Source organism: Chaetodon trifascialis, chromosome 13 (genome assembly GCF_039877785.1).
Source record: "Chaetodon trifascialis isolate fChaTrf1 chromosome 13, fChaTrf1.hap1, whole genome shotgun sequence".
In the NCBI taxonomy this organism is placed as follows: Eukaryota; Metazoa; Chordata; class Actinopteri; order Chaetodontiformes; family Chaetodontidae; genus Chaetodon; species Chaetodon trifascialis.
Window position 1 is genome coordinate 21757472 of NC_092068.1, and position 27241 is coordinate 21784712.

At 42.1% G+C, this 27241-nt stretch overlaps 2 protein-coding genes across 3 annotated transcripts; one reads left to right on the forward strand and one right to left on the reverse strand.

Annotated features, from left to right (window-relative positions):
* Positions 1-1779: 1779 nt before the first annotated feature.
* On the reverse strand, positions 1780-4713 carry LOC139341319 (C-signal). The gene is made up of 4 exons (XM_070977796.1): positions 4372-4713; positions 3298-3475; positions 3058-3152; positions 1780-2946 (listed from the first exon to the last, which is right to left on the reverse strand). Exons 1-4 carry the CDS (start codon positions 4696-4698, stop codon positions 2755-2757), a joined length of 792 nt encoding a protein of 263 aa, XP_070833897.1. The 5' UTR covers positions 4699-4713; the 3' UTR covers positions 1780-2754.
* A 950-nt stretch (positions 4714-5663) lies between these two features.
* Positions 5664-27061, forward strand: nphp1 (nephronophthisis 1). Of its 2 annotated transcripts, XM_070978207.1 has the most exons (24): positions 5664-5812; positions 6429-6490; positions 6727-6787; positions 6897-7030; positions 7213-7405; positions 7941-8042; positions 8358-8470; positions 8614-8662; positions 8788-8875; positions 9494-9588; positions 9686-9814; positions 10141-10215; positions 10360-10470; positions 10605-10687; positions 11042-11118; positions 11338-11437; positions 11577-11689; positions 11777-11850; positions 12115-12159; positions 12428-12702; positions 15443-15524; positions 23393-23557; positions 24682-24822; positions 25366-27061. In XM_070978207.1, exons 1-24 carry the CDS (start codon positions 5747-5749, stop codon positions 25438-25440), a joined length of 2508 nt encoding a protein of 835 aa, XP_070834308.1. In that variant the 5' UTR covers positions 5664-5746; the 3' UTR covers positions 25441-27061. The 2 variants fall into 2 exon arrangements, with proteins under 2 accessions (XP_070834308.1, XP_070834309.1); XM_070978208.1 differs by lacking the exons at positions 23393-23557; positions 24682-24822; positions 25366-27061 and having other exon boundaries at positions 12428-12734; positions 15443-15511.
* The last annotated feature ends 180 nt before the right edge of the window (positions 27062-27241 follow it).

Here is a 27241-nt window from a genome sequence, read left to right on the forward strand (position 1 = left end):
GCATATTTATTCAAGAGAAACCTGATGTCAAACAGAGCATTGAATAACAAGCACAGTTCAGTCAAGATTCAAAGGTCGAGCAACAACAATCTCATCTTGATAGAGGAGAACAATCACTAGAACCAACAACACTACAAGACATGCTTCCTTCTGTCTGATATAAATGTCCCTTTTTAAATGTTGCATAGGTATTTATAGCCATAGATGCTTTAGGTTAAGCTACGGATAAAGTCTATAGTTGTTGCTGCAAAATAAATTCATAAAACAGAGATAATGAAGGACTTTCAAAGACTTGTAAATGTGTAAACTGTAATGCATTTATCTAAAGTTTGAAAACCAGCCAAGTTTGCAAAAAAACATCACAACTAAGTACCAAAAACTCATTTGCAGTCAATAAAAATTTAATACTACGATACATATCATCCAGATTAAAAAGATGATACAGAGTAAAAATACACTGTACCCAACCATGGACTGTTTGCCCCCGTACCATCTGGTAGAAGCTTCAGGACCCTCCGTTCCGCATCAGCAGGCACAGGAACAGCTTCTTCCCCAGAGCTGTTACCCTGCTGAACTCTGTCCACCAGCAGCCCCCCTCCAACCCCGACATTGACACTAACACCCCCTCTACCACCTCATGTACCCCTCCAACCCCCCCCCCCATAGGCATTGTCACACCCTCTTCCACTGCAAGAAACTACAAGATGAACATTACAACTCGCCCATACTGCAAATACTGCACACATCACTTTATATGTTATATACACTGTATGCCTCATCTGTTCACTTACACTTTTTCCTTTTTCTGCACTGCCACCTCCTACCTGTTGCACGTCACCTGTTTATGTACCGTGTTGAACGTGTTTTCATGGTTTCACAGAGATTACTTGCACTACCTGCACCTACCTCATACTGTTTATAGTGTTTATAACTCATGCCACTTGCACTACTTACATGTATTTATATATTTTCTGGATATTATGACTATTTGCACTTCTGGTTACATGCTAAACTGCATTTAGTTATCTCTGTGTTGCACTCTGAGGATGACAATAAAGTTTAATCTAATCTAATCTAATCTAATCTAATCTAATCTAATCTAATCTAATCTAATCTAAATGATTAATGCAAAATTTTAACCATAAATCAAGTAGAGATATCCAAAAATAATCTCAATAACTGAGGAAATATTATCCTTTGTTATGGTGTCATTATCACTGCACCAGTAATTACTGTGTTGTGTAATGAAGGCCATGTTTATTGGGGTTTAATAAACAACTACCATAACTTTCACAATGTCACTAATTGACTGAGGACGCAGCCATCAAGGTGAAGACCATGGACGCTGAAGAGCTCTCTGCCAGTCTTAAAACGCTGCCATCTTGTGGTTAAAAGTAATCAACAGTGTTGCACCAAAAGCCGTTTCTGTTCACTATGATTAAATAAGTGCGCTGGCGTCTAAGGTACAGAAGTCAGTCTCCTTTATGAAAGCAGGAGCATTATTTAACTTTTCACACCATATGATTGTACTATTAGTCTGATGAATTCACCTGATAACTGACACTTGGTAAGAATAAGGTCAGTGTTGTGTGAAAATCCCTTAACAGGATTGAGTTCAGACATCATCCAGCCAATTAGTCATAGCTCACTGCACTTTGAGTGAGTAAACAAAACTAAATGTCAGCCATATAACCCTGTTTAGTCTTCAGCATTGATTTAATGTTACTGTTGAACCTCATTCTTATGCTTTGATACTGTGACATATAATTCAGCCGTCTAATGTCATGACGAAAACAGATTTTTATTCAACAATTAATTGGACATGAAACACAACAAGGAATATCTGAAATTGCTTTTAGACATCAAACCTAAAGGAAGAGTCTGACATTTTGGAAAATGTGCTTTTATTTGCTTTGTTCCTGAGATTTAGAGGATCAGTACAGACCGCTCTCATATCTGTTGTTAAGAAGCTCCAGCCAGGAGATGGTTAGCTTAGCTCAGCACAAAGGCTGGAAACAAGAGGAAGCGGCTTTCTGTACAAAACCAAAGAGTAAAAACGACATGTTGTGGTTTCACTCGGGGGGTTTGTGTATATTTCTTGGGCAGGCCCAGTCACTCTCTGGAGTCTTCCGTTCACCCTGAGGAGGAAGTCACTGAGCCTGGCCAAGAAACACGCTGGCACATCATCTGCAGTAAAACCACAATTTATCATTTTTACACTTGACTTTTTCTACATATTAACCTGATAAGATATAACATGATCACCTGTGAGCTTCATCAGAGCCGGTCTTACTGGTTCCATGTTTCCAGTCTTTATGCTAAGCTAAGCTAACAGTCTTCTCATCTAATTCTCATCAGGAAAGTAAGCCTTATTTCCCAAAATGTATTCCTTTAACATAAACCAGCAGGTAATATTAACTAATCAAACAAAACACCTCAAGATTAATGAGATATGATAGTATTTCTACCACCAACACGAGCCCTCAGCCGACTAGTTACAATTGCAAATCTTAAGGCCACATAGTGTAAGACCTTTATGTGATGGCATTATTAAAGTGTTAGAGGTAATTTAAGCACTTTGGCTGGTGGTGAGGTAGCGGTAGAGGTTTGTCTTTGACCGTAACTCCACCAGGAACTTCCTGTACTTCAATTCTGATGACTTTCCAGCTTATTACACCGTCTAGACAGTGCTGAGAGATTTATCTCAAGAACACAGATGAGTACATTCATCTCTCTCTTCGCCATTTATCAATTCTACCATGGAAGTTCAGACCCGTCCCAGTTGTACGCCTTGCCAGTCTTTTCCATATTCAGTGTGTCTATGATGCTCATCAGACAGTTCACAGAGTGTTCGGCGCTGAACAGCTTGTCTTTTGGCACATTCTTGTGATATGGCCGGGAGAGGTCTGTGTTGACCGTTCCTGGATGTAAGGACACGCACACCACCTGGAAAGATCAGAAACAAGTCCATCAGATGTCTATAAGGATTGTGGTCATGGGTTTATGTACATGTGGAGGGGTATCTTTATGGTATTTTGTGGGAAGATTCAAACCTACTTTTGATCGACTGCGGCCCAGCTCTATGGACAGATTCCTGGTCGCCATGTTGAGAGCTGCTTTAGACATTCTGTAGCTGTACCAACCGCCAAGACCTGAGAGGAGGGGGCGGTAGTGGAGGGAGGAAAACATGGAGGAGCACAAACGTTACCGTTTTCCCTAAACGTGTCCTCTCATTGCAGTATTGTAGTCTACATGATGCATGTGCAGACCTAAAACCACCAGCAACACAACACCCACCGTTGTCGCCAATGGATCCCACTTTGGCGGTGATGTTGACGATGATGCCGCTGTGCTGCTTGGCTTTCTCTGCAGGCTGCTGACCGAAACCCCCTCCACCCTTCTGAAGGAGGGGGGCAAAGTACTTGGCCATTACCAGAGGACCCACTGTGTTGGTCGTCAAGGTTGAAATGATGCCCTGAAGGGGAAATGAGTCAATCAGCACATATCAGTTGTGGTGGGTGTTTGGTGGAGCTGCTGGACAGGAATGAGAGACTGGGTGTGATAAGTAATCAAATCTTCCACCTCCTGCTCTGATTATTTCCATGAAGCCATGGGATATAGATGAAGAAGAGCATGAATAAATTAAATAATGGGGGAAAATAAATGAATCACTCAATAAGTGAAATGATAAGCTTAAGACAACAGTAGTTTAATCTCCCTCAGATAACTTTCAGTGAACGATGTGATCACTTTGTTGCAGACTCCAGACAACATCATCAGAGATCCCTGGGTGGTTCCCTGGACCTCTGGATGGACTCAGCTGGGGCCGACGCCCCAGCAGAGTCCCTTGAATGGCTGGAAGAACAATGATGTTGCATCGACCTGCATAGGAAGTTATCTTTCCACTTCCATGCAGATCTTCATTCAAAAAATGTCGTTTTTTCAGGATACATTGACACTGCCTCCCGCTCTCCTCAAATCAAACAGAAACGTTTAACTAATCCTGAAATTAATATGGCTTTTACACTGTATTTATGCCGACTTTAAAAGCAGATCTTAACGATTCATCCGCGATCATGCTGCCACATCAAGCATGTACACTGAATGATAAGTAAGGTCCATTTAAAGTAAGAGATTTTGTAATAGGAGTTCGGAATGGGGAGTCAGACCTGATCTTGGACCCTGATGGGAATCACTGTGGGTCCTCAGTCGTTACAAAACCTCACATTTTGAACTGGATAATTTGAAACAACATGCTAATCTAAATTAAATGCACTTAAAAGCACATTTTGTAGAGATCCAAGCAGGCAGGGTCACACCTTACTTTTACTCTTCTTCTTATACTGAGAGCTGCTCATCACCATGTTTTACCTGAGCAGAAACATCTCTCAGGCTCGTCTCTCCTTTTCCGGAGGGGTGAAGCATCGCCGAGGAGTTGACGACCAGATCCAAGCGACCGAAGCTCTCCTTAACCCGCTCCGAAGCTCCGCGGATGTCTTCCTCTCGGTTCACATCCAGCCTGAGGACCGTCAGTCTGCCCGAGTGTTGGCCGGCCAGGCTCTGCAGCTCGGCCGCTTCGTCCGGGTTTCTGCATGTCGCTATAACGGCAGCAGGGGTTTTGCTTTTCAAGATATATTTACAGAATTGAAGCCCCAGTCCTCTGCTGGCCCCTTGTATGAGTGCGATGGGGGCAGCCATGACAGCGAAATGACATAACAGTGGAGGTGAATGTAGAGCAGTGTTTGCTGCCTTTATGTCCTACGGAAATGTCGTAATTTTGTGTTTTTTGGGGGCCGCATAGCTAGATAATTTGCTGACAGGTGACTTCTAGAGAACGTATAAGAGACTTTTCAGATGTCTTTCTTTAGCAGCACCACAGTGTGCTTTGATTTCACAATTTCGACCCTATAAGAAATTCAAATTGTAAAGCAACGAGGATAATTGAAGGCAGCATGTTTCACAACAAGCAAAGTGCGCCCTCCATAGGTCATTTAGAAGACACTTACACAATTCTGCACACGCACGTGTCTACTTTGATCATTTATTGATTGTGCATATTGTTACACAGTGCTGTGTACTGACCAGATGTGGAGCTGTAGAGCTGCTGTGAACAGCCAACGACAGGAGAAAAATAATATGGCTTTATTTGGAGCACTTTATTATATATTTCTAAACTATCGCCTCACATATCTACACTACCCATGAGCCCTTTCTTCTCAAGTGACAGAATCTGGTGGGTCAGTTTTTGCCGCAACACCCGGAAAGAATAAGTGTGTTGCATGACACAATAAAAACAATACTGGACAACATAGATCATTATTGGGAGGTGTCATGGACAATGTATAGCGTTTATTCATTTATTAACTACTTATAGGAGGAAACTTTAGCAAATAAGTTTTGTTTTTCTCCGGCTCTGTCATCCAGTCCAGTAGGTGGCGGTAATGAATGCCAATCGACAATGAATCCGGGAAGAAAGCTTGTTAGTGTCTCTAGATATATGTAAAATTAACCAAGTTCTAAATGTATAAGAAACACGTACACTATACATATATATTTTTGTCATTTTTCATAAATAATAAATTCATCATACTTCAGAAAGAGGTTATTATCAACGATTAATTAAATCCAGTCAAGGCCAAATGTGAAGAAGAACTCGGTTGCCTAGCGACTAGTAGAAGTGTAGCGTCAGCTAGCTAGCTAGGCGACCTGCTAACACATGGATTATGTTCCGTAAAAGAGCGTGTAAATGCCACCAAAAAGAAAGGGACCTCTGCAACTTGTCCAGAGGGAAGTGGACGAGATCAGAAAACAGGTTCGTCACAAAAAGGCGCCTGCTTGTGTGTTTCTTGCGGCGGAGCTAACAGTTTGGGATTGTATGGCAGACAGACAGTAAATTACTGAATAGGTTGTTGCATCGGTCCCACTAACCGACCGCTTTTCAAAGGATGTGATCGTAAAGTTTGAGCTGTAGCAGCTTCGTATGTGGAGGATAGGCTGTTTTACCTGTCTGCAGTGTTATTATAAAAGCCCTGTAGTGATGTGCTATGTATTAGCATAAACTCCGGTTATGTCAGTAAATACATATATAATATATAAAAGACAGAAGCTGAGAGATGATTTTTGGTTCATGAAGTCAATTCCGAATTTCATAGAATACACTAAAAGAAAGGCCGTGTGATTTGTTTAATGAAGGACTCTGTCAAGAAGTGAGGAAACTTTAAAAGGTCAGACTTTAAATGAAGGTTCGCCAGCAGGATAGACTAAATTAGCTTTAACATCTTTTCACACGTTCAGTGGACAGGCTGATTGGCTGAGATGTGTGTGACAGAGGTAACTGTTAAAAGCACAGATGCAATGCAACCTTAACTGCACATTGGTGTCAGCCCCCTCTGTATTCACTGACTGTTCATCTCGTTCTTCTAATCCAGGTTGACAGTCTAGTAAAGGATGTGCAAAGTCATGATGGATCCACTGAAGAGGCGTTTCGGAGGTAAACAGCTCTGACAGAGCCACAGAAGTACCTTTAAAGGAGTCTCACTTCCTGTGACTCCAGTTAAGACTAGGACCCTCATCCAGATGAGGACTGAAAGTATTGAAGCGACATGGCTTTACTCTGCTTTTATCCCTGTTCTTCTTTTCATCCTGTTAGAATGAAGTGATTTTAATCATCCTTTTCAAGTAATGCTTTGAGGTTTGATTTTAGCTTACATGCCCAATTCCAAACAGGTGTCAAGAAGTGCAGATGTCGGCAGAGAAGACACTAAAGGCTCTGAAAAAACTTTCAAAGGTTAGTGCTGTACTGTTGGTAAACTTGTGAAGTATTTTTTTGTTATTAAATATCTTCTTTGTAATATGTAGAGTCATATAGAGTCCTTATTTGTTGCTTGATTTTCTAGGCCGATGAGCTGGCTCCAGTGGGGAACTATGATCAGAGGAAGCAGGAAGAGGAGAGACGACTGCAGAACATCTTGGAGCGTGTAAACATGCTCTGTCTGGAGCTTTCACCGCCGGGGCCCAGTGCTGCTGCAGGGTCAGTGACGTGTTCACTGCAAAGAAGGAAGATATGATGGGGTCATTGATGATGCTTTATTATGTGCACACTCTTTCTTTGTTATCCAATTACATGCATCATATTTTTTGCTACAGTGATTTGCACAGAAACATCAGTTTCAAAACATCAGCTTTAAATTTACACCATTTTTTGATCCACAGCGATGTTTCAAAGGAAGACAGTGAGGATGATGATGATGAAGACGATGATGACGATGAAGACAGTAGTGATAATGATGCCGACAGTGATGAAGATAAGAAGCAAGCTTTGAAACCGCCCTCGCAGTCGGGCCCTCGCATCTACACAGTCCTCAGTGATTTCAAAGGAGAACAGGAGGGAGATCTGTCTGTCCAGGTAAAGTACTTCCTGTTTCAGAGACAAAGCACTGACCAGCTACCTGTCAGCAACATGCAGTAGTCTGTGAAAGTGCTTAACATGAGCAGCCAGAGTTCAGCTGGAGAGACAGCCTCAGCACTCCAGAGTTCAACCACCTCCTCTACTGCTCTGCTCATGCAGCTTTCTGGCATTTTTCACAGCAGCACAGTGAAATTCACTTGTGTGACAAAAAAAAAAGTCTTTCAGATTAAGTTGTTTGAGTTGAGGCTCTTTAAATTAGGAAAAAATCTGAATGTTTAGATCTAAAACTGCATTTTATTACTTTAGTCATCATAAGAGGGTGCTCTTGCCCTCTAAATAATATGTCCACAGCCCCGCAGGTACAGAGAAATGAAAGGAAAACATGACAGGGAAACAGTATGAAGCGCAGTAGTTTTCTCAACAAGCCTGTGAACTACACACTTATTTAACTATAAGCAGGGAAAGTCTGTGTGTTAGTGATACATGAGTAATGTGCAGTTACATGACTTGTTTGTTTCCCCGCTGTCTTCAGAGGGGAGAGGTGTTGAGGATTATCAGGATGACAGCAGATGGATGGTGGCTGGCTCAGGACATTAAAGGCAACAGAGGAGTGGTTCCAAAAACCTACCTGAAGGTACACAACCTTCTGAACATCCGCATCACACTTTAGCATCCAACAGTTGACTGTTCCCGTTCTTTTAAGCAAACATTCAGCTAAAGTACAGCATATGATCAAACAATATATGTATATTCAAAATAATTTAACCTTTTGTAGTATTTAACCACAGCTGAACCGACTGCCTCTCAGTAAGAAGTGTTACACACTAAACACAGTTTGCACACAGCTCATGTACATTCATTTAAATACGTTGTTAATTTTAAATGCACTGTAGTCACTGTAAACTGGAGAAACTCAGGATCTTTGGCCTTTAAATGGCTCACTTTTCAGGCTGGCTCTGGTGTTGATGATGAAGAAGATGATGATGAAAATGAAGAGGACTCAGAGGAGGAGGAGGAAGAGCAAGATGCTGAAGAACTGACTGATGACAGAGAGAAACAGAGGTTCTCCATTCTGACCTACTTTTTGTAGACTGAGTGTTGCGTGCAGTGGTTCTGTGTGCTGACGGGGATGACAGACAGCTCTTTATCTGCAGACTAACACTCAGTAATCATCAGTCAGTTTGAATTCCTCTGTTCTTCCACAGCGGTACTTCACATTCTAACTGGAGCACTGTCAGAAAGGCTTTGACCGAGGTAAATATCTACAAACTCTGGAACTGATACTGCTGTTAATTTCACTATCAACAAATGCTGCAGTATATTTATGGTTTTCACTGTGTGTGTGTGTGTGTGTGTGTGTGTGTGTGTGTGTGTGTCAGATTGATGCAACAGATGTGCTCTCCACCATGGGGGCTATACCTTCAGGATTCAGACCATCGACGCTCAATAAACTGCTGGTGGAGGAAGGTCGCTATGCACTCTCTAAAAAGCACAGTCACACACATGCAGTATCAAACGAAAACTCACACATTCACACCTAATAAGGTACATAAGTGACATCTTCACAGCAGCAAATCCGCACATTTCAGCAACTGGAACCACAGGATGTTTAACATTGTTGTCCAAATAATCACTGTACCATTTAATCTAAAGCTTCAAAAAGCAGGATATCCAGATAATGAATAAAGAAGTCCTTTCCCATTCGTCAGTCATTGTTTACAGTCCAATTAGAAATTTGAGATGCTTTCCAGCAGCTTTTTAGCTAATCACCAAACAGATATCTGTGTATGAATACAGGTGAATGTAAAAAACGTTGATGAAAGTCATCATCAGACGATAGCCGACAGGTTTTGAGATTTCAGGCTCTTTAGCTTGCATGCAAACAAAGCGAGCTCAGATGTGATTGGTCAGTACCTGTCCCTTGCCTACAGAATGTGCATTTCTATCCAGCTCTCTGTTTATAGAGAATATATTATAACCAACTCCAGAGATAAATCCTTAATCCCTGCAACAAATAGTACGTTTATGAATTGAATTCTGTGGTACGATATTAAAAGATCACTAACCGTTTGTGTGTTTTTGTAGGTGTAACATACAGAGGAAGTCACTATATTCAGCCTGAGCTCAGCCAATCACAGCTCTCCTTTAGTGACCTCTTTCTGGACCCAGACACTGGCAGGGTGAGTCACTCCGTACCTGTGATGAATAAAGATGATCTTTTCTGGTCTCTCACGCTGCACAGCACCCGTTCGTGAATGAGCACGCTCTGTCTCGTAGGTTCGTGCTCGTCAGGTCAGGACTTGTGTTTGTTTCACGCTGTGGAGCTGCAGGATGATTCCTACTCCTGGCGTCGGAGTTCAGGTCCTCAGCAGACACGTCCGCCTCTGTGCCTTTGATGGAACTAAGGTGGGGTTAATTTTGTTAAACATGCAGCTTTTTGCCACGCTGTGCTCCTTTACCCTATCCAAGTGTCTGCAGTACGAAAGCAGGTTAATAAATACTTTTGCTGTATTATTAGCTATAATTAGCCCACAAAAGCCATTTGCAAACCACCTGCACAAGATGTATAACACAAATTCCCTTGATTTGTTAGGACGCATTGTCTATTAGTTCCCAGTTGGTTTGTCAGCTCATTCAACTGTCACACAGCACATCTCAGACAACTGTTATTCATTTTGTTGTCATCTTGTTCTACGCCAGACTTTTCTTAATGAGCTGTACTTGTGTTTCAGGTGTTAAGTAACATCCACACAGTGAGAGCAACCTATAACTCCAAGAGCCCCAAGACCTGGAGCTTCTCTCCAAGGGTATTTTCACAGCGTTGTTGTTTTCCTCTGTCGTCTGGTCCGGCGATGTGAACTCTGCTCTGACTCCTTTCACTCAAACTCTGGTGTTTTCGCTTGTCTTAGGCTGAATTTAAATCTGAAATCCAGCGTGTGTGTTTGCTCCAGATGACAGGTATCCTACCCGCCCTCCTAGATGGTGACTGCTTCCTACGCTGCAACTCTGCCTCTCCTGACCTCGGTATCCTCTTTGAACTGGGAGTCACCTTTATACGGAATGTAAGGACAAGCACACGCATTCAGATACACATGTGAGAGTAATAAGACACAGAGACACACAGGAAATGGAAAAAAATCACTATTGCGACCTTTTTTGGGAAGCAGCTGTGCTCAGTCTTCTCTGTGTGTTTTAGTCCACAGGTGAGAGAGGGGACCTGAGCTGTGGCTGGGCTTTCCTCAAACTGACCGATGACACTGGAAATCCACTCCCCAACAGGTGCACACACAAAAACACACACACATGCAAATATATCAGTGCACGCGGTATCATATTCCACAAGAATACACCATTTTGTTTGTGTAAGATCTGCACCTAGCCACATGCACAATATGCACATATTCATGCACACAAATACAGTGTTATCCATGCACGGTCAGATCAACAAATAAATACACATGGAGATGAAATTACATAAATGCACACACACATTTTTGCTTTCATGGTCATCCATTGTCCAGTGTGTGAAAATGAGTGATGACTGTGAAAATGAAACCCACCACATCTACCCACTGTATGAACTGTATGAACAGCGTGTATGCCACTTCCAAATCTGATCTTACCTGTGTGTAGGACCTACGAGCTGCCGGTGAACGGTGGCACTCCCTATGAGAAGGACGTAGCGGTGGAGGCGTCAGTCACTAGAGGATGTAAGAGGACTCTGCTGAACTTGACATTTGTTTCTCCACAGAATGACCTAACAGTCAGATCTGCGACAAAGTGATTAAATGAAAGCATGCAGCGCAAAAAAAAGATTGCTAAACTGTTCTTTTTGTTGAATGGGATAGTCAGTTCTCGTTAAAAAACAAGATAACTTGGAGCCTCTCCTCTCCTCTCCTCTCCTCTCCTCTCCTCTCCTCTCCTCTCAGCTCCAGCTGGTGTTTTGCAGCAGATGCTTCAGGCCAGGCGGCAGCCCAAACTCATCGTCAAGTTGAAATCAGCCAACAGCCGGACCAGAACCCAGCTCAGGTGGGACCATCAGTGAGGAAAAAAAATCCAATTCAGTAACAGTAAATCATTACTGGATGTATGTGGAGACATTCATGGTTCACTTTAGCCGTACATGCATGTATGTATACGTTAGTGACAAGTGTGTCTTCCTCCTCAGTCTGCTTCCAGACACTCTGCTGCACTCTCTGAGCTGCGTCCACCTGCTGGCTCTGCACAGGCAGCTGCTAGCGGACGCACTGCTGATGGACAGGCCTACCATGCAGAATGCAGGTGACACACACCTCCAGCACCACTCATCCAAACTGGAGATGGTTCTCAGAAAGAAATCTGTTTAAATAAGATGTTTCTCTGTTTCAGAGCTGATATGTAGTCCTGTACTTTCTACCTTCCCTGTGCTGTTGGACCAACACGACCTGCTGGATGCTCTCAGGGTCAGTTTTTCGGTCCAGATATTTTAAACTGTGAACATTTTCATACCAAAAATGTCTTCACCGTTACTGATTCACTGATGCGTTTCTGCATTTTAATTTCTCAGAAACTTATCCTTGTCAAAATTAAGACGTTTCTGAAACTGTGACTGTTTCTAGACTTTAACTGAATCCACCTGAGTGTCTGAGTCCATCAGTGCGTCTAAATTATTGGATTTACAAAACAGCATCACAATTTTAAAATAGATGTAACATGTTTTCTTTCAGAGTGCCTGGCTTGATGCAGAGACCAGCATGAGCAGAGCACAGAGGGTCAGTGTTTGCGTGTGTGTGTAGGTGTGTGTGTGTGTGTGTGTGTGTGTGTGTGTGTGTGTGTGTGTGTGTGTGTGTGTGTGTGTGTGTGTGTGTGTGTGTGTGTGTGTGTGTGTGTAAGTGTAATACCAGGACACACCTGTAGAGGATGCCAATGGTTTTAGAAATGGCTTTTCTCTGCTGAGAAGTTAAACTGTGTTTGTGTGTCACAGCAGACTGCTGACCAGGTGTGTGTATGAACTGTTCCTTCCTCCCTGTGTGTTTACAGAGAGACCTGTCCTATTTAAAACAGGAGTTTGTTAAAGTCTACATGTCGTCCGTCTATTTCCTCCTCCACTCGCCATCGCTGCCCTGTCATCGCTGGGCTGACCCGCCCTCAGAAGAGCAGCGAGCCAGAGTCATCTACGCCACCCTGGATGCTCTGAAACAAACCCAGCGCATCACCGGCCAATCTGGAGGCCTGGAGGTCTTTGTCAGCCCCATGCATCAGCATCTTGCCTTTGATATCTCAGAGTTGACCTTTGACCTCCTCAATGTGGCTCGGTAACAGTAACATCACATCACTCACAGGGAAAGTACAATCTGAAGTTGATTATCTTTTTTTAGTGTAAAAAAATACATGAAGTGTATTTTAGACATTATTAAAAAGAATAAAATGTGCTATAAATACATTTTGGAGCATTTTTAAACTTTATAAACTTAAAGGCTATTATTCTATGTTTTTGTTACGATCAATGAACGCCATAAAAGACAAGAAACAAAAATGCTTTAGTCCATTTCTCAAGGCTGCCTGTACCTCTCAGTCGCCCTTTGTTGCCTACCGAAGAAGTAAATCTTTAAAAACACCATGAAGAAATACTACATGAGTAAAGGGTGTGTTTGTTGAGGGCTGTTCTCAGACTGTAGATACACAGACAACACTTGTAAATGATCAGCTCACTGTTGGTTTTAGTCTTTTGTTGGAATGTCTTGACAACAGCAAAACATACAGACTCCACTTATAAGAGTGGGAAACGCTGGCCTCCACGCTGCATTGTGACAATTAAGAGAAATGCTAACACACACGACACACAGTCCATGCACAACGACACCTTTGTGCACTCTGTGTGGCAGAGGAAATGAGGACCACGTCACGTTATCATCCCTCTTTAATGAAATCACTGAGTTCACTCTGTTCCTTCTAAAGTAAACATTAAAACAGGTTGCAGTAATAGTGGTTTACTGATACCAATATTTCCATATTTATAAAACCAGCAGTGACATTATTAGCATGTTTTCATACTGCTATTTATTGCCATTTCTATTTTTTTTTTAAATAAACATTCAGTTAAAATCAAGAATTGTGTTCATGCACCATGCTCCTTTTTTCCAACCCTGTCAACCCTGTCATCAACCCATCTTACTGAGCTGCTCCATTCATTTCCGCCCATTACTTCAACACTAGTCATGTAGGGGGGTGTGTGTGTGTGTAGTGTAGAGTTACAGGGCGTAAGAGTTAATAATTAGCCTGCTATTGTCTTTTTATAGCTTGCTATAAAAGAGCACGGCCAGTATGAGGTTACATCAGTCTGGGCGCGTACAGGCTCACCCGTACAGTCACGTTTTCCGTTGGGATGCGTCATAACAGTGATACAGCATTTCCCAAATGCATCGCCCTACAACACACCCTCACAACTGTGTTGAACAGTTTGATGCATCACAACTCGCATTTACCCTCAGTTCTCACGCGGATCAAATAAAAGAAGTAACTAGTGAGTAGAGGTGCTGGTGGGCAGATTTTTGGCAAAGCGAGGCTACCTGTTTCCCCCTGTTTCCAATCTGTATGCTAAGCTAAGCTAACCAGCTGCTTCACATTTACCATGCGGATATGAAAGACTTAACATGAACGTGTATCACCCATCCACCTGTCTGTATCACCTGTGTGGACCCACTAACAGCATGATTCTCTAACCTTCCCTCAACATTACAAGCCAAAGCCTCACAACGTAACCCAAAAATGAACCCATTTAACCCACAACGTCACTTCTCGCCATCAAAAGACTTCTTGCTTAACTGAGGGTTGACTAATAAAAGACCTCAATATCTCATGTCCAGAACTTAAGTTTGTACAGTCCTTGGTTAGCTCGAGTGTTAGCTGGCGAATAATGACAATCCTGTATTTCCACATTCCAGCGCTGTTGCCATGGTTGTGGTGCCTGTGGTGACCGGAGAGCGTTGTTTAGGGTTGCAAAACTGGGCAACCATCAGGGTAGTATCAAAAGGCAGCATTAAACAAAGGGAGACAAAGTCTTTGAGAAGCTGCCTGCAGCATCATGTCGCTGTTGTTGCTTTGATCACATAGAAACACGATGTTGATACAGAACCAATAAAAAATAAAACTAGCCAACTGGTGCCGGCAAAGTCTTGTACCGAAGACAATTTCACCTGCTCTAAAACATTAGCATTAGCATCAGTTTTATAAGTTACATTTTGACTTCAACAGTGACTTTCATTGTTGATTAATCCTAATCAATGTGTCGTTACGTCTATAAAATGTCAGATATAACATTAGTGGAAGACGTTAGATGTTTTGATTATTTGATTATTTTGTCTCATTGAAAGTCAAAAAGTTACTCCAAAGACAAAGCGATCAATATTTTAGAAGCTGTAATCAGCAGATGTTGATAAATGGCTTAAGTGAATAACTGAGTATCTCTAATGAACTTGACTAAGTCAATCAATAACAAATCAGTGCGTGTTTTCCGAGAGGGGGATTAATTTGCAACGTTGCACTGAATATGTGTGCAATAAAAACCGCCCGCCGTGCACAATAAAAAGAATCACAGGCAATAAGAACAGGGAGGGTTATCAAACACAGTGCACGTACGCACACTGCTCTGTGATTCACTCGTCCTTGGCTGAACTGCTCTTCTTCATGTTAAATAAACCATTTGAATGAGTTAGAGGCCTGTTAAAGCTGAGTAGAAGACCTGCCCATGTTGCAACTCCTACATAGATGGATGTTGATAAAAAATAAGCCTGAAGAATGTGCAGGAAACATAATGTGCAGCCAGCACTTAGTCCAAAATAAGTTGCATCAATAGGTAGAACCTGGCTTAACTGTGCAGGTGAGGACAGTACAGTAACTTGAAATGTGATCCATCTGCAAATCACTGAAAACTGAGCATTGCTCTGTGTAGTGGAGCAGTACTCAGCCACAGACAGAAAGCCTCATTGTGAGCGTGACTGCTATTGTCACCTGGAAACGTTGAGACCTTCTCACCCACTTCTCTTTGTGCCCCAGGAGGACCATTGTGTCTGAGGAGGAAGAGGAAGAAGAAGAAGAAGAAGAAGAAGAAGAAGAAGAGGGGAGGGAGCAAGAGCAGGTCAGGACCAGTTGAGCAAGAAAGTTTCCAGGGAGCAGTTTCAGGCTGGAGCTGGATAGATGATCCAGAGAGACAAGAGATGTTTTCTTTCCGCTTTTTTTGGAGAAGAAAAACTGAAAACCAGAACAGGCAAACGTAAATTTGAGAAAAAAAAAATGACACAAAATGAGCACTAGATCCTTCTTACACAACATAAAAGGAAGACAGAGAGAGTCAGCAGTATCATCTTTAAAGTGTCTTTTAAAACGTACCGTACAATAGTTCATCATCTCCATCGTAAAATAGTGATCAGTGTAGCATTGACTAGCATTAGCATGTCAGCGGAGCACCACAGGGGAGAGACCAGTGTGGCGACGCTTTATGTTCTGTTGAAACTACGTGTGTCAGGGCAACCAATTTTTTTTGTTTTTGACCGTCTTAGCAAAATAATAATGCAATTCTGTCCAAAACTCTGTTTTTCAATGCAGTCGTAACCTGCTAACTGAATGTGTAAGCATTTCTCTGAATAGATCGGTCACCTCCCATCTGAATTTCTCCTCCAAGTGATGAAAAGTATTTGTATCCTCTAAGTTATAAGCAAGAATCTCCAGAGCACCATCAACATCTTTAAAGCAATATCAGTTGATTTTTGGAGCAGCTCGGGATCAGTGCAACAAGCTGTAAAACAATGAGCTGAAAGATGCCGTCGAGCTGAGGGGAACTCATCACTGTGAGTGACCTCTCCCACATTACACATCATTTAGTAAACTCTTAATGTAAATGTATATTTAATGCAGCTTTAAAATTTGAAGCTCAGTCTGCTCACACCATCCAATCATTCCCTCAGCGACAGAGAGTATTGTGTTTCAGGCATGCAGCATGTTAAATATTGGTAAAGCATTTGTGTTTGTCATCCTCCTGTGAGGTCAGAGGTCAGGTTCAGCTGCAGAGCAGATCCCCTGGAGCTGGCAGGAATTCAGCAGAGCAGACAGACAGAGGGGCCTGAGCGGGGTTCCTCAAGTTGAAGTGCAGCCTGTCCGACCATCAGGCCGCCATGCCCCGTTCACAGAGCGGTGGAATGAGGTCATGAGATATTTTAATTACTTTTTATGGATTAAAAAAATGTTTCGTTTCATGAGTGAGGATGTAGAACACAATGCATTCTTTATCACTGTTTGTGCATGTGTGTTACAGTGTGTAACTGCACTTGACTCTGACAAATAGCCATTGCATTTTGACAGAGCTGGCAGGGGTTCCCATGGAAGTATTTGTGTGTGTGTGTGTGTGTGTGTGTGTGTGTGTGTGTGTGTGTGTGTGTGGAGGGTTACGGTTTGTAACCAGACCCACAGCGAAGGAGCTAGTCCAAGGCGTGTCTCTCTTAACGCTGGCCAAACACAAGTTGTTGACTGCCTGAGTGCAACTCTGTTTCTGTGTGTGTGTGTGTGTGTGTGTGTGTGTGTGTGTGTGTGTGTTTGTCTGGTGGTTAAGGCAAGCCTAAGATCACATTCCATTATATGAAAAGACAAACTTCACCATTAAACATCCCATAGATCAATTTACAAGCTTTTACAGACTATTTTAGCATCTTTCAGCTCACTGTTTTGCTTTTACGGCCCACAGCTTGTTTTCAGCCACATCAGGCAGCCGCTTTCAGCATCAATAGGTAGAACAAACCTGCTGCATGTTACCTGCTGTAGTTACCTGCCCACCACCACAATGCAGACAGTCAAAGTTAGCAACCAGCTGGTGCGTTTGACTTTTAAACCTCATTAATGGCACCATAACAAGCTGTGATCACTATGCTGACGTATTGTCACCTCATGAAGTTCCCAGTGCAGCTTTAATGATATTGCATTGAAAACCTGTGTGGCTACTGCTGAAAAATGGAAAGACATCACTGTCCTGCATCCTCCTCTGGCTCTGGAAATGTCTCTGCATACATGTCAGGTTGACTGGATCACATCATCAGAAGGAGTGGCCCTCACTCCATTTCGGCATCTTGGTGTCACTGACCTTTAGCTTTGTCGCGGCAGAGGAGGGTCTCCAAACACACTTCAGTGACCTTTGCAGCGGTTAGCAGGTCAACAGCTTGAATCAGGGTGTGCCAGCCTCTCCAGAACAAAGCAAGTTTCTCTCTCTGAAAGAGACAAACCCCCCATTTGGACAACATGAAAGCCTCTCTTACAGAATGACTCACTGCACAATATTTGAATTATATGGTACTTTAAAAAGCCTGGTTAGCGAAGAGCACCATTAGTGCAGATCACAAGGTACATTTCATAAGAAACAGCCCACACTTAAAGGCTGTTTTGTCATGAAATATCTATTGCATTGCAGTTAGCTTTAGCTAGCAGTCATCTAGTTTTTTACCTTTAAGATTATGTAAAATCTGAGCCTGTTCCAGTAATGTTGTAATGTAATGTTGTTCCGGTAATCTTTAATCTGTGACTCACATTCGAAACTGAAACTTGAAAACGGCTGTAAAGCTCAAAGGGGCATCATTATGTATTACACAATCTGAAATCTGGCAGCACGTTGTACAGAAGGGACATATGTTAAATCAAACATAATCATTTTAGGTTCAGTACTTGTGTTTTTGAGCAAGAAATGGCCTAAAATTTGTCTTCAGTGGTTCAGGTCATTAAAACCTTCATTTCCATTGTTGATTTGGGTTTCAGTAGCTGTTTTTTAATACCACTGCACCACTGACACAGTGTGACGGGTGGTCTCTGCAACAGAGCAACATAATTCAAATGTGTGTATGCATGTTGTTGTTTATTTTGTGTTTACACGGCAGACTGATTGATATTGAATTGAGACAGATTAAAAAAGAGACTTCCTACACAACAGGTTTTGTATATTGTGCCAAGTTTTAATCCCTCAGCCTGGAAACCATCACGCTGTGTTTGACAGTTTGTCACACTCTGACACAAAAGCACAATCTGACTCGTAACACATAACTCACATCAGGTGTAACTCATAGCTGATCGGCGTTTGACATCATCCCCGACAAACAATAAACAAAATGAAACATTAGTTTCATCCCAAAAGGAATAGTTTGACATTTAATTCCACTTATTTGTTGTTTGAACTGAGGCTCTCATGTCTGTATGATAATTATGAAGCTGCTGTTAGCTTAGCTTAGCACAAAGACTGGAAACAGCAGACATTGTTAGCATGGCTCAGTGCAGTGCTAACAAGATATGTCAACCATATTTTCTAAAGCTTGCTCCTACATTATACCTTGTTTAATCTGTTTAAAATTAGTAGTTTTACTGGGGGTTATGTGCTGAACAAGTTCTTGGCGGACACCAGTTACTTCCTGGAGTCTCATGGGCTCATTTATTTCGTAGTGTCAGGTGGAAAACTACAGAGTAACAGACCATAAATTAAATCCCAGCCACTCCCAGCCTTTCCCTCTCTTTCTGTTTGTTCTTTGTTTGCTCTGTTTCACTTCAAGCCACTTCACCTGCATCTACACCCTTTTTGCCCTCCCCCATCCTCCGCTGGCCCATCCTTGCTCATCCACATCCACATGTGCACTGACCTTCCCTACCGTCTCCTTCCCTCCGTCCCTCTCTCCATCCATTCATTGTAGCCCTGAAGTTAGCTGAGCAGGAATGCTGTTCAGTGGGTCTCATACAAACAGTTACAGGTAGCTCAAATAAGTGTCATGTCTCACGTCTCATCTGCTAAGCTCAAAGAAAAACAACATTAATAAATGTGAAACAGAACTATGCAATATCAATATTCCCCTTGTGCAGTAATGTGAACCATGGCCTCAGGGTATGGCGTTAACTCCTTTCCATCCCACATGGACACTCCATTAGTTGCTTCACAATCACTTTTTTGTGTGCATGTAAACGGGTCACTGCCATTTATAGAGACACACACAAACAGCACGAACATATGAGGGCAGACTCAAACACATAAAAACTGTGCACAGAAGCACGAACACACACAGCCACACACAGGGAGACATCCTCCTACTACACAAACAAAGCCAAAAAGCTCTTGTCTAACTGGTAGTTTCTACAAGACGAATGGGATGGGTAGGTGGAGTGGAGGACACATGGAGGGAGAGGTGGAGTGAGAGAAGGCCTTTAAAAAGCTGATTGAAACAGGTTACACACCTCATTCGAGAGGAAATCTCACACACACACACACACACACACACACACACACACGCACACGCTCTCACAGTGTTTTGGACTATGGCTTCCACCACCTCGGGTGATGTTCTGCCCAAAGGCGGCGGGATCTTCACCTCCATTCCTGACGCCTTCTTCATTCCTGAGTTTGTGAGTTTCTCATCTGGTCACTCCCGTTTTGCTGTTTTTTGGGGTACCTGTTTGCCTTTGTTTTTTCCCCTCTTTCATGTTTGAAACATTATCCCTTTTAGTCTCTCCATCTCTACATTTTTACTCTGCCTCTCCAGGTGAGTCGCAGACAAAGCTCGTATTCCTCTCTCTTTTGTCTGCCTGTTTCCTTCTTGCACATCCTCCTCTATCACCCCTTATTCATCCGGGTCAGCATTATTTAGATAATGATCTTGTTTCCTATCTGCTTCTTCACTGAGGCGAGTCTCTATTACGAATAGGAATTTGTCTTGTCTCGTTATGTTGGTCAGCAGGCATCAGTGCTTGATCAGTGGAGCACACAGAGCAGAATGACCAGCAAACCAACTGTGAAGATTAGAGGAGCTGATAGGTTTGGTCTGGTCCAAAGGTAAACAAGAATAAACTGATGAAAGTGTTTCATGAGCTGGTTAGAGCCCTGCCAGGGATAGTAACTCTACTTTTTATATTAGCTACCGCTGGCACAAATTTATGCCACCTAGAAAGCTTGGCAACCAGCTGTGTTTAACCTGACACCTTATTCCCAAAGGGCAAATAGCTTGGGAAAAAAAAAGTTGCCATAGCAACAGGAAAACAACTTCAACATGTCTGAGCAACAAGAAGTTCATCATCAAGAAAAAATAACATTCTTATATATATATGTGTGTGTGTGTGTGTGTGTGTGTGTGTGTGTGTGTGTGTGTGTGTGTGTGTGTGTATGTATATATATATATATATACATGGAGCAAAATGCAAAAGCAAAATGTTTGATAAGTAGTTTTGCCATCAACTTTTCATAATCTAATTTGGGAACTGAATTCCCTGATGAATAGAAGTTCACTTTATCATTGGTTACCTGAACGTTTTTTGGGCCATTTTGTGGGCAGGGAGAGGGAGGGGTCTTGGCTGAAGCAGATCTGGTATTCCAGTCAAACTTGGATCATGTTGGTTTATCATTTTTCTGTTTTCTGTGTGAATTTAGGGCATGTACTTTCTTCTCCAGGGGAAAAACTAGTGAAACCTCCCATTTCTCTTATCTCTTCCATCTGTCCTGAGGTACTTCTGTCCTCGCTGTGGAGATGGAAGATGAGACAATTACTGTGGGTCAATTCAAAGTCAATCATTTATTAAAGGAATGTACCACGTGTAGTTTACGTGAATCATTCTGAAACCCTCATAGACTGACTCTTTGCTGTACAGGGAACTGAAGATTAAATCTATATGACACAGGTGGAAAAACAGGTTGAGTTGCAGAGGGAGGTGTAAATCTAAACCAACAATCAACTCACATGCTTCACCTGCTGGCATGGGTCTTTTTTCCTCTTCTGCTGGCCTGTGTCACTGGGGTATGGAAATGCACTGGTAATGTTTTCTGAGTTAACAATAACTTCAAACAAACATTTCAAAATAAGCCATATGGTCATACAGGTTACTGAGTTCAACCAGTTAGGAATATTTGACTTGCCATCCTCTGTGATGGGAACGAACTGCAAATGTTTCAGAACCACCTGATTTTCATTGGAAATGTAATGGGCTGCGAGCCAGTTCCCTTTTACCTGGGATGGATACGAGCAAATAATATTCCTCTGGTATGGTGATACAAGACTGATATGGAGTATGGTCGGGATAAGGCTTGTGTAATATTTGCTGATACCATTGCTTGTGTTTCTCTTAAAGTCATGTGTGTATGAGGTAATGCATTGTTTTCACAGTAAAGACCTGTTGCCTCAGGTGTTTTTCCTCACCTGTCGAGCTCACCTTTTCCGTGTCGGGTATTTGACTAATGTGGCTTTCTCTCATTAAGGTGTTTTAATGCCTATGATTTTCTCGATTTCAGAGTTTTTCAAGGGAGTGGTGAAAATAGTCAACAAAAACTAATTGAAAAGAAGCAAAATTATCACTTAAATAAAAGTGTTAAAGTCTTTGATCAGGGTGTTTTATTATAGATGGCAGAAATGACTTAGTAACATTCATATTTCAGAGTATGATCCACCACCTACCTGCAGGTGTATTGTTTTATTGAGGGTGTGGCGTTCTTTACATACTGTCAGACTCAATACTGGTTTGTTAAGCTGAAAAGAAAAATGCACAGTGGCTAGAATATGAATAGAGCATTTGAACTCATTGTATTTGCACAGCTGAGTGAAACCTGGCTTCACTGCATTTGTGAGACGATTTACCTCCAGAAAAATTGAATTTCCAAAATGTTAGCAGGATATCAGCAGGTTAAAGTGACTGAATGACGAGATTAACCCTTTAACCAACATTTCAAAGTAGTTAAATGTCTTAGATTCACTTTGGTGCAACTGTAATTGAATTGCTAAATACTGCCATGTCTGTATGTTCGTCTGTGTTTGGCCCATAACCATAAGACCATAAAATGCTACCAGCTTTTCAAATTTCACACCCAACAGCCATTTACATCTTCTATCAGGTCAGGCAAAAAGCTGCTGCTGCAGCAGCAGCAGCAGCAGCAGCAGCAGCAGCAGCAGCAGCAGCAGCAGCAGCAGCAGCAGCAGCAGCAGCAGCAGCAGCAGCAGCATGTGAACAGTGGGAAAGTGGAAAAATGCCTTTTGTTTTGCATCCCAGAGTGAATGTGTGAGTGCTGTGAGGGCGGTTGTGTTTTCTACATGTGTTAATCCCTCACCTGAGAAGCAGAGGGCTTTATTTATTGCTGCAGTTGTGGGAAATTTCCTCTCTCGAAAGCCAAGCTGCTTGTTTGTATCCACCTGTGCCCCCTGCAAGTGTTTGCTCCGGCTCTACTCCTGCACACCTGATACTTGAGGGCTTAATGCTGATTGATTGAGCTGCAGTGTTCTGTGTGTAGGCCCTAACTGCCCGACAGGAGAAAATCAAAGCTTGGACACAATCGGTCTTTTTCACAGCAGACAATTCAATGACAACGGCTCTGCTGGAGTGTCATAGTAAGCGGTGACATTGAGCTATCAGGAGACTGAGGCAGCCAGAATTCAGCCATCATTCATTTTAGTATTTACACCTGTGCTTTTCCTGCTGCCTTCCATGAAAAGGGGCTTTGCGCAATAACAATTAAAGGACACTAAAAGGAAAGTGGTTTTCCTGTACACACTATCTTATAAAGCCTTTCAAAACGCCTCTTATCAAGGAACAAATGCAGGAATTTCACGCTCTATCGAAAAGACTCTTTCAGAAGAATGTTTGTTGAAGGAGGAGAGAGAAATACTGTGAAAATACACCCAACTATAAGTGCTAACACTTATAGTCCTTATAGGCCTAGCCCTTACTATAAAGGAGCACGCCACCGGTTTGACACATGATGTGCTGAAGGAGAAAATAGCTAGAGTTGCATTATGGGAAAAGTAGATTCAGTTGTTTTTTTTTTTCCCCTCAATATCTGTCTGTCACAGCTCCCCCAACTTTACTGGAAAGCCATACTGACTCCTGGAGTACCCCTTAAATGAGGGATAGTGCTGCTCTGTCACTGCCAGATGTGAATATAAGCAAAGTTGGCTTAAAAGGTGATGATGTGTCAACCTTCTTCTATTTTACCTCACCTGTCTCCCCCCCTCCCAGGTGTTCGGAGGTTTGGTGTGGACCCTGGTGGCATCGACTCATGTCCAGCCGGAAAACCCTCTGGGCTGGGTGATGTTCGTGTCCATCTTCTGCTTCGTACTGACGACGCTCTGGTTCTTCATCTTCCTCTGTGGAGCCAATCAGAGTGGCATCTGGCCCTCCCTGGTTAGACACCCCCTTCACCTGTTGATTGCTTAATTTGGATAAATAGCTGTGGATCCATAGATTCCATTATAACTTAGCAACCGTACCTCAGCACATCAGGTGTGTCAGGTTTTGGATGTGCTGTTGATAGGCTTCTGATATGTCACAGCCATGGTCGGCGCCATAGATTCTAACCCTTCACAAATCTCTGTCCAATAAAGGATCAGTGACAGATACATGCATGCATATACATCACTATATGCACAATGTACGGACAAAAATAAGTAAAAGAAAAGTCTAGCTGTTTCCCACTGTTTTTAGCCCTGTGTTAAGCTAAGCTAACTGTCGGCTGGCTGTAGTCAGGTGAGAAATGAAGACCGCTCTCATGTCTCTCATGTCTCTCATGTCTGTCAATTAAATGACTCTCTGCCAGAAAGCAAAAATGTTTACTTGCTAAAATGTCGTTATTCCTTTATGACCTATTTTACAGGTTAAAAAGTCACCCTGAGACGGATTTCAGCCAAGTCTTGGCGCTAACGTTAGCCTAGCAAGTTAGCTAGCTTGAGCTGAAACAGTGACTGAAGCTACCTCAGCTGGCAAAATTGACATTTGACAGCGAGAAATGAGAGGCCTGTCTGTCTGTCTGTCTGTCTGTCTGCTCTCTGATTAGAAATTTACTTATAATTTCATGTGAAAAATCTGCCACCATTATAATTTCAAACATGTGTGCAGAATTTAGCTAACTGTTCAGTTGATTGTTAGTTCTGTTTTCTGCCTCTCCTCTACGTCCTGTTTCATATGTTGTCCTCTCCTCTGTTCTCCCCTTTCTGTCCCCTCTTCCTGCTCTCTTTCATTTTCTCCTGCCTTCCTCTCGACCACCACTCTCCCTCTGACTTAATCCTGTCCTCCTCTGCCCCCTTCCTTCTTCATCCACGCCTCACTTTACCCCCCTCTTCCTGTGTCATCCTTCCTCTCTGTAATCACCATCTTTTCGACCTCACTTTATTTTCCTGACCTCAAATCTTGGCTTTCTCTTACTCCTTTCTAATTTTCTTCCCGTTTGCTCACTACCGATTTCCAATCGTCCCATTTGCTCTTCCTCTCTGTGTCTCTCCACCCTTCTCCTCCCTTTCCTCCACCTGCAGGATGTGGGTTATCACTTCTTGGCGGTGCTTTTCTACCTCAGTTCGTCGGTGCATCTGGCGTATGTCACCATTGCGTTGGGCAATGTGACGTCTCTTACTGGTGAAAGTCTCAAAATCTACCGGCTGGACATCGCTGCAGTGGTATGTCAAACACACACGAGCAGATACTACAGTTACTATGTTTGCATGTACTACAATGACTATCATTTTGTGATTGTTACAACTTAAATGCAAAAACTATTTAAAATGAGTAAAGTTTGGGATTATTTTCTGCACAAAGTAACTTCATTAGTTATTTATGTAACTGCTTTGTTCCAGTTTCCCCCTTTTTCTGCCCCCTTCTCATATATGTGATATATTCTGTCTTTGCGGTCATACCACGTGTCTTCATTATGCAATCCAACTGGAAATCATTTAGATGCATCATTTTATCTTGTTTAATCATTGTTTCTCCACAGTTCAGCCTGACATATTTGGAAAACCTATCGTCTCTGCTAGAATTTAAAACAAAGTTCTGTGAGTTTGAATAATATTTGGCAGCACAGCATAACGGTTGAGGTTATGAAACGATAAATATCAAATCTCATCCTGCTGCACTAATGAGCTCTTTTGTGGATATTCAAATCTCCATTTGTCTACCTCAAGGTGACGACCGTCCGTCTGTGTTTCTCTGTGTGTTTTCAGGTGATGTCCTATGTGACCACTCTTTTCTACTTCCTCCATGCCATTTTCTCTGCCACCCGGTGGAAGAGGTCCTAAAAAAACAAAGCAGACCAAAAGAAGAAACCAAAGGACTGGCTGACCTGTCATTGGACTAAACAAAGAACGACACTTTATATTTTTAGCCTTACACATGTGAATGACGGAGTGGAAAACAAGCAGGTTACTAATAAATGTTACTTAGCCCTGCACGTGAACCCCACAACTTACTCTTTTCTTAAGAGGCTTAACAGGCAGCAGTTTGGTCTGAATAGATGCAAATGAAATGATGTTGTTAGAAATAAATGTGGTGAAAGGAGGGATGATGAGTGTAAATAACTAATTAAACCAGTATAAGAGCAGCTATTACATTATGATATGTTAAGATAAATTCATGTGAACGTCCAAAACATTTTACCAATCTTCCATCAAGGTCAAATAAATGCCATAAAGATGGCTGTACTTCCTAAATTCACGTACGTTTTTTGATATCTACCCATCTTTTTTTAAAGAGTCCTTAATCATCCTCTTTATTTGGGCACATAAGATCTACTGCATTTCCAAACTGCAGCTACAAAAACCCAGACAGGATGTCAATTTCAAGTAGATGTGAGTGCCGTGTCTCAGAGGTGGCTTGTGACTGAGGCCGAAAGGTCTGTAGATTTGACAAAATCATTCTTGTCAGCTGTTATATTTTCAAAATCTGACGCAGCACCAAAACAACAAAAGGATCTCGTCCTGAAAAACTCATGTAGGATTAAGTAAGATTGAATAAGATTTACCTTCTCCGTTTCCCCTAAATGTGGCAAATGTAAGTCGGAGGATGAGACTAGCTCACCTCCTCTGCTCATGCCTCAAACAGCATAACTTCTGGAAGGAGACATTCGGTGGTACAGTGTAATCCTTGGGAAGCAAGTCACTCCTGACTGTAATTTTGCTGTAGTCGGCCGTTCTGAGTGCAGCTCTCAGCTCCCTGTGAGGGTCAGCTGGCTCTCATGTTTGGGAATGGCTTTAGCTAAAAGGTTTATTTTAAGGGAATGGATTCTTCATCCCCTTCTTGTTCTAAAATATGGCTCAGTGATATGATTTCCATCGGTCAGTGGTGACGTCACTATGCTGGTAAAATGACCAGCAACTCCAAAACTTGGTGTATTTCTCTAAGGATGTTTCACAGTCTTTAGAAAGATGCATTACAGATCAATAATTACATCTTACAGATCAATAATGGCAAAAGTTTGGCTCCAGCTTGCTGTAAACATTTCAGCAGATCAAAGAGACGTTAAAGTTATAAACACATTCAGAAGCAGAGCTTAGTGTTTGTGCAGCACAGAGCATTTAAAATCCTTCTTAATACCACTGAAAGCTTGAATATCAAAAGATTCGATTGGACGGAGGAATGCCCTTTGTTTCCTGCATGTTTCTCCTTGTTTACAATGAACAAAAAGATAAATGTATAGATAGAAATGGATAACGCCTCTCCCTCTTGCCCAGCACCTGTCGTTTCATTCAATTTTAATAAAATATCTTTAGTTTTCTTTTTCTGAAGGCTCGGCTTGATGTTTTGATTTATTGTTTGCATTTTTACGAGAACTTTCAAAAATTTGAGGATGTGAATATTTTGATGATTACACTTCACAGGTATTTTTGGAATCTATTATATGAAATAAATTAACTCAAACTCAAACTCTTCTGTTTGTCAAACTGCTTTTTATCTCCCATAAAACGTCATGGAGTAAGTGCTAAACAAACAAATATCTTTCTGCTGCATTAAATGATGATGCGATAATAGAATTAAAATGCAAATTTCAGCTGTGAACCCCCCCCCCCCCAAAAAAAACATTAGATAATGAATACAGCAGGT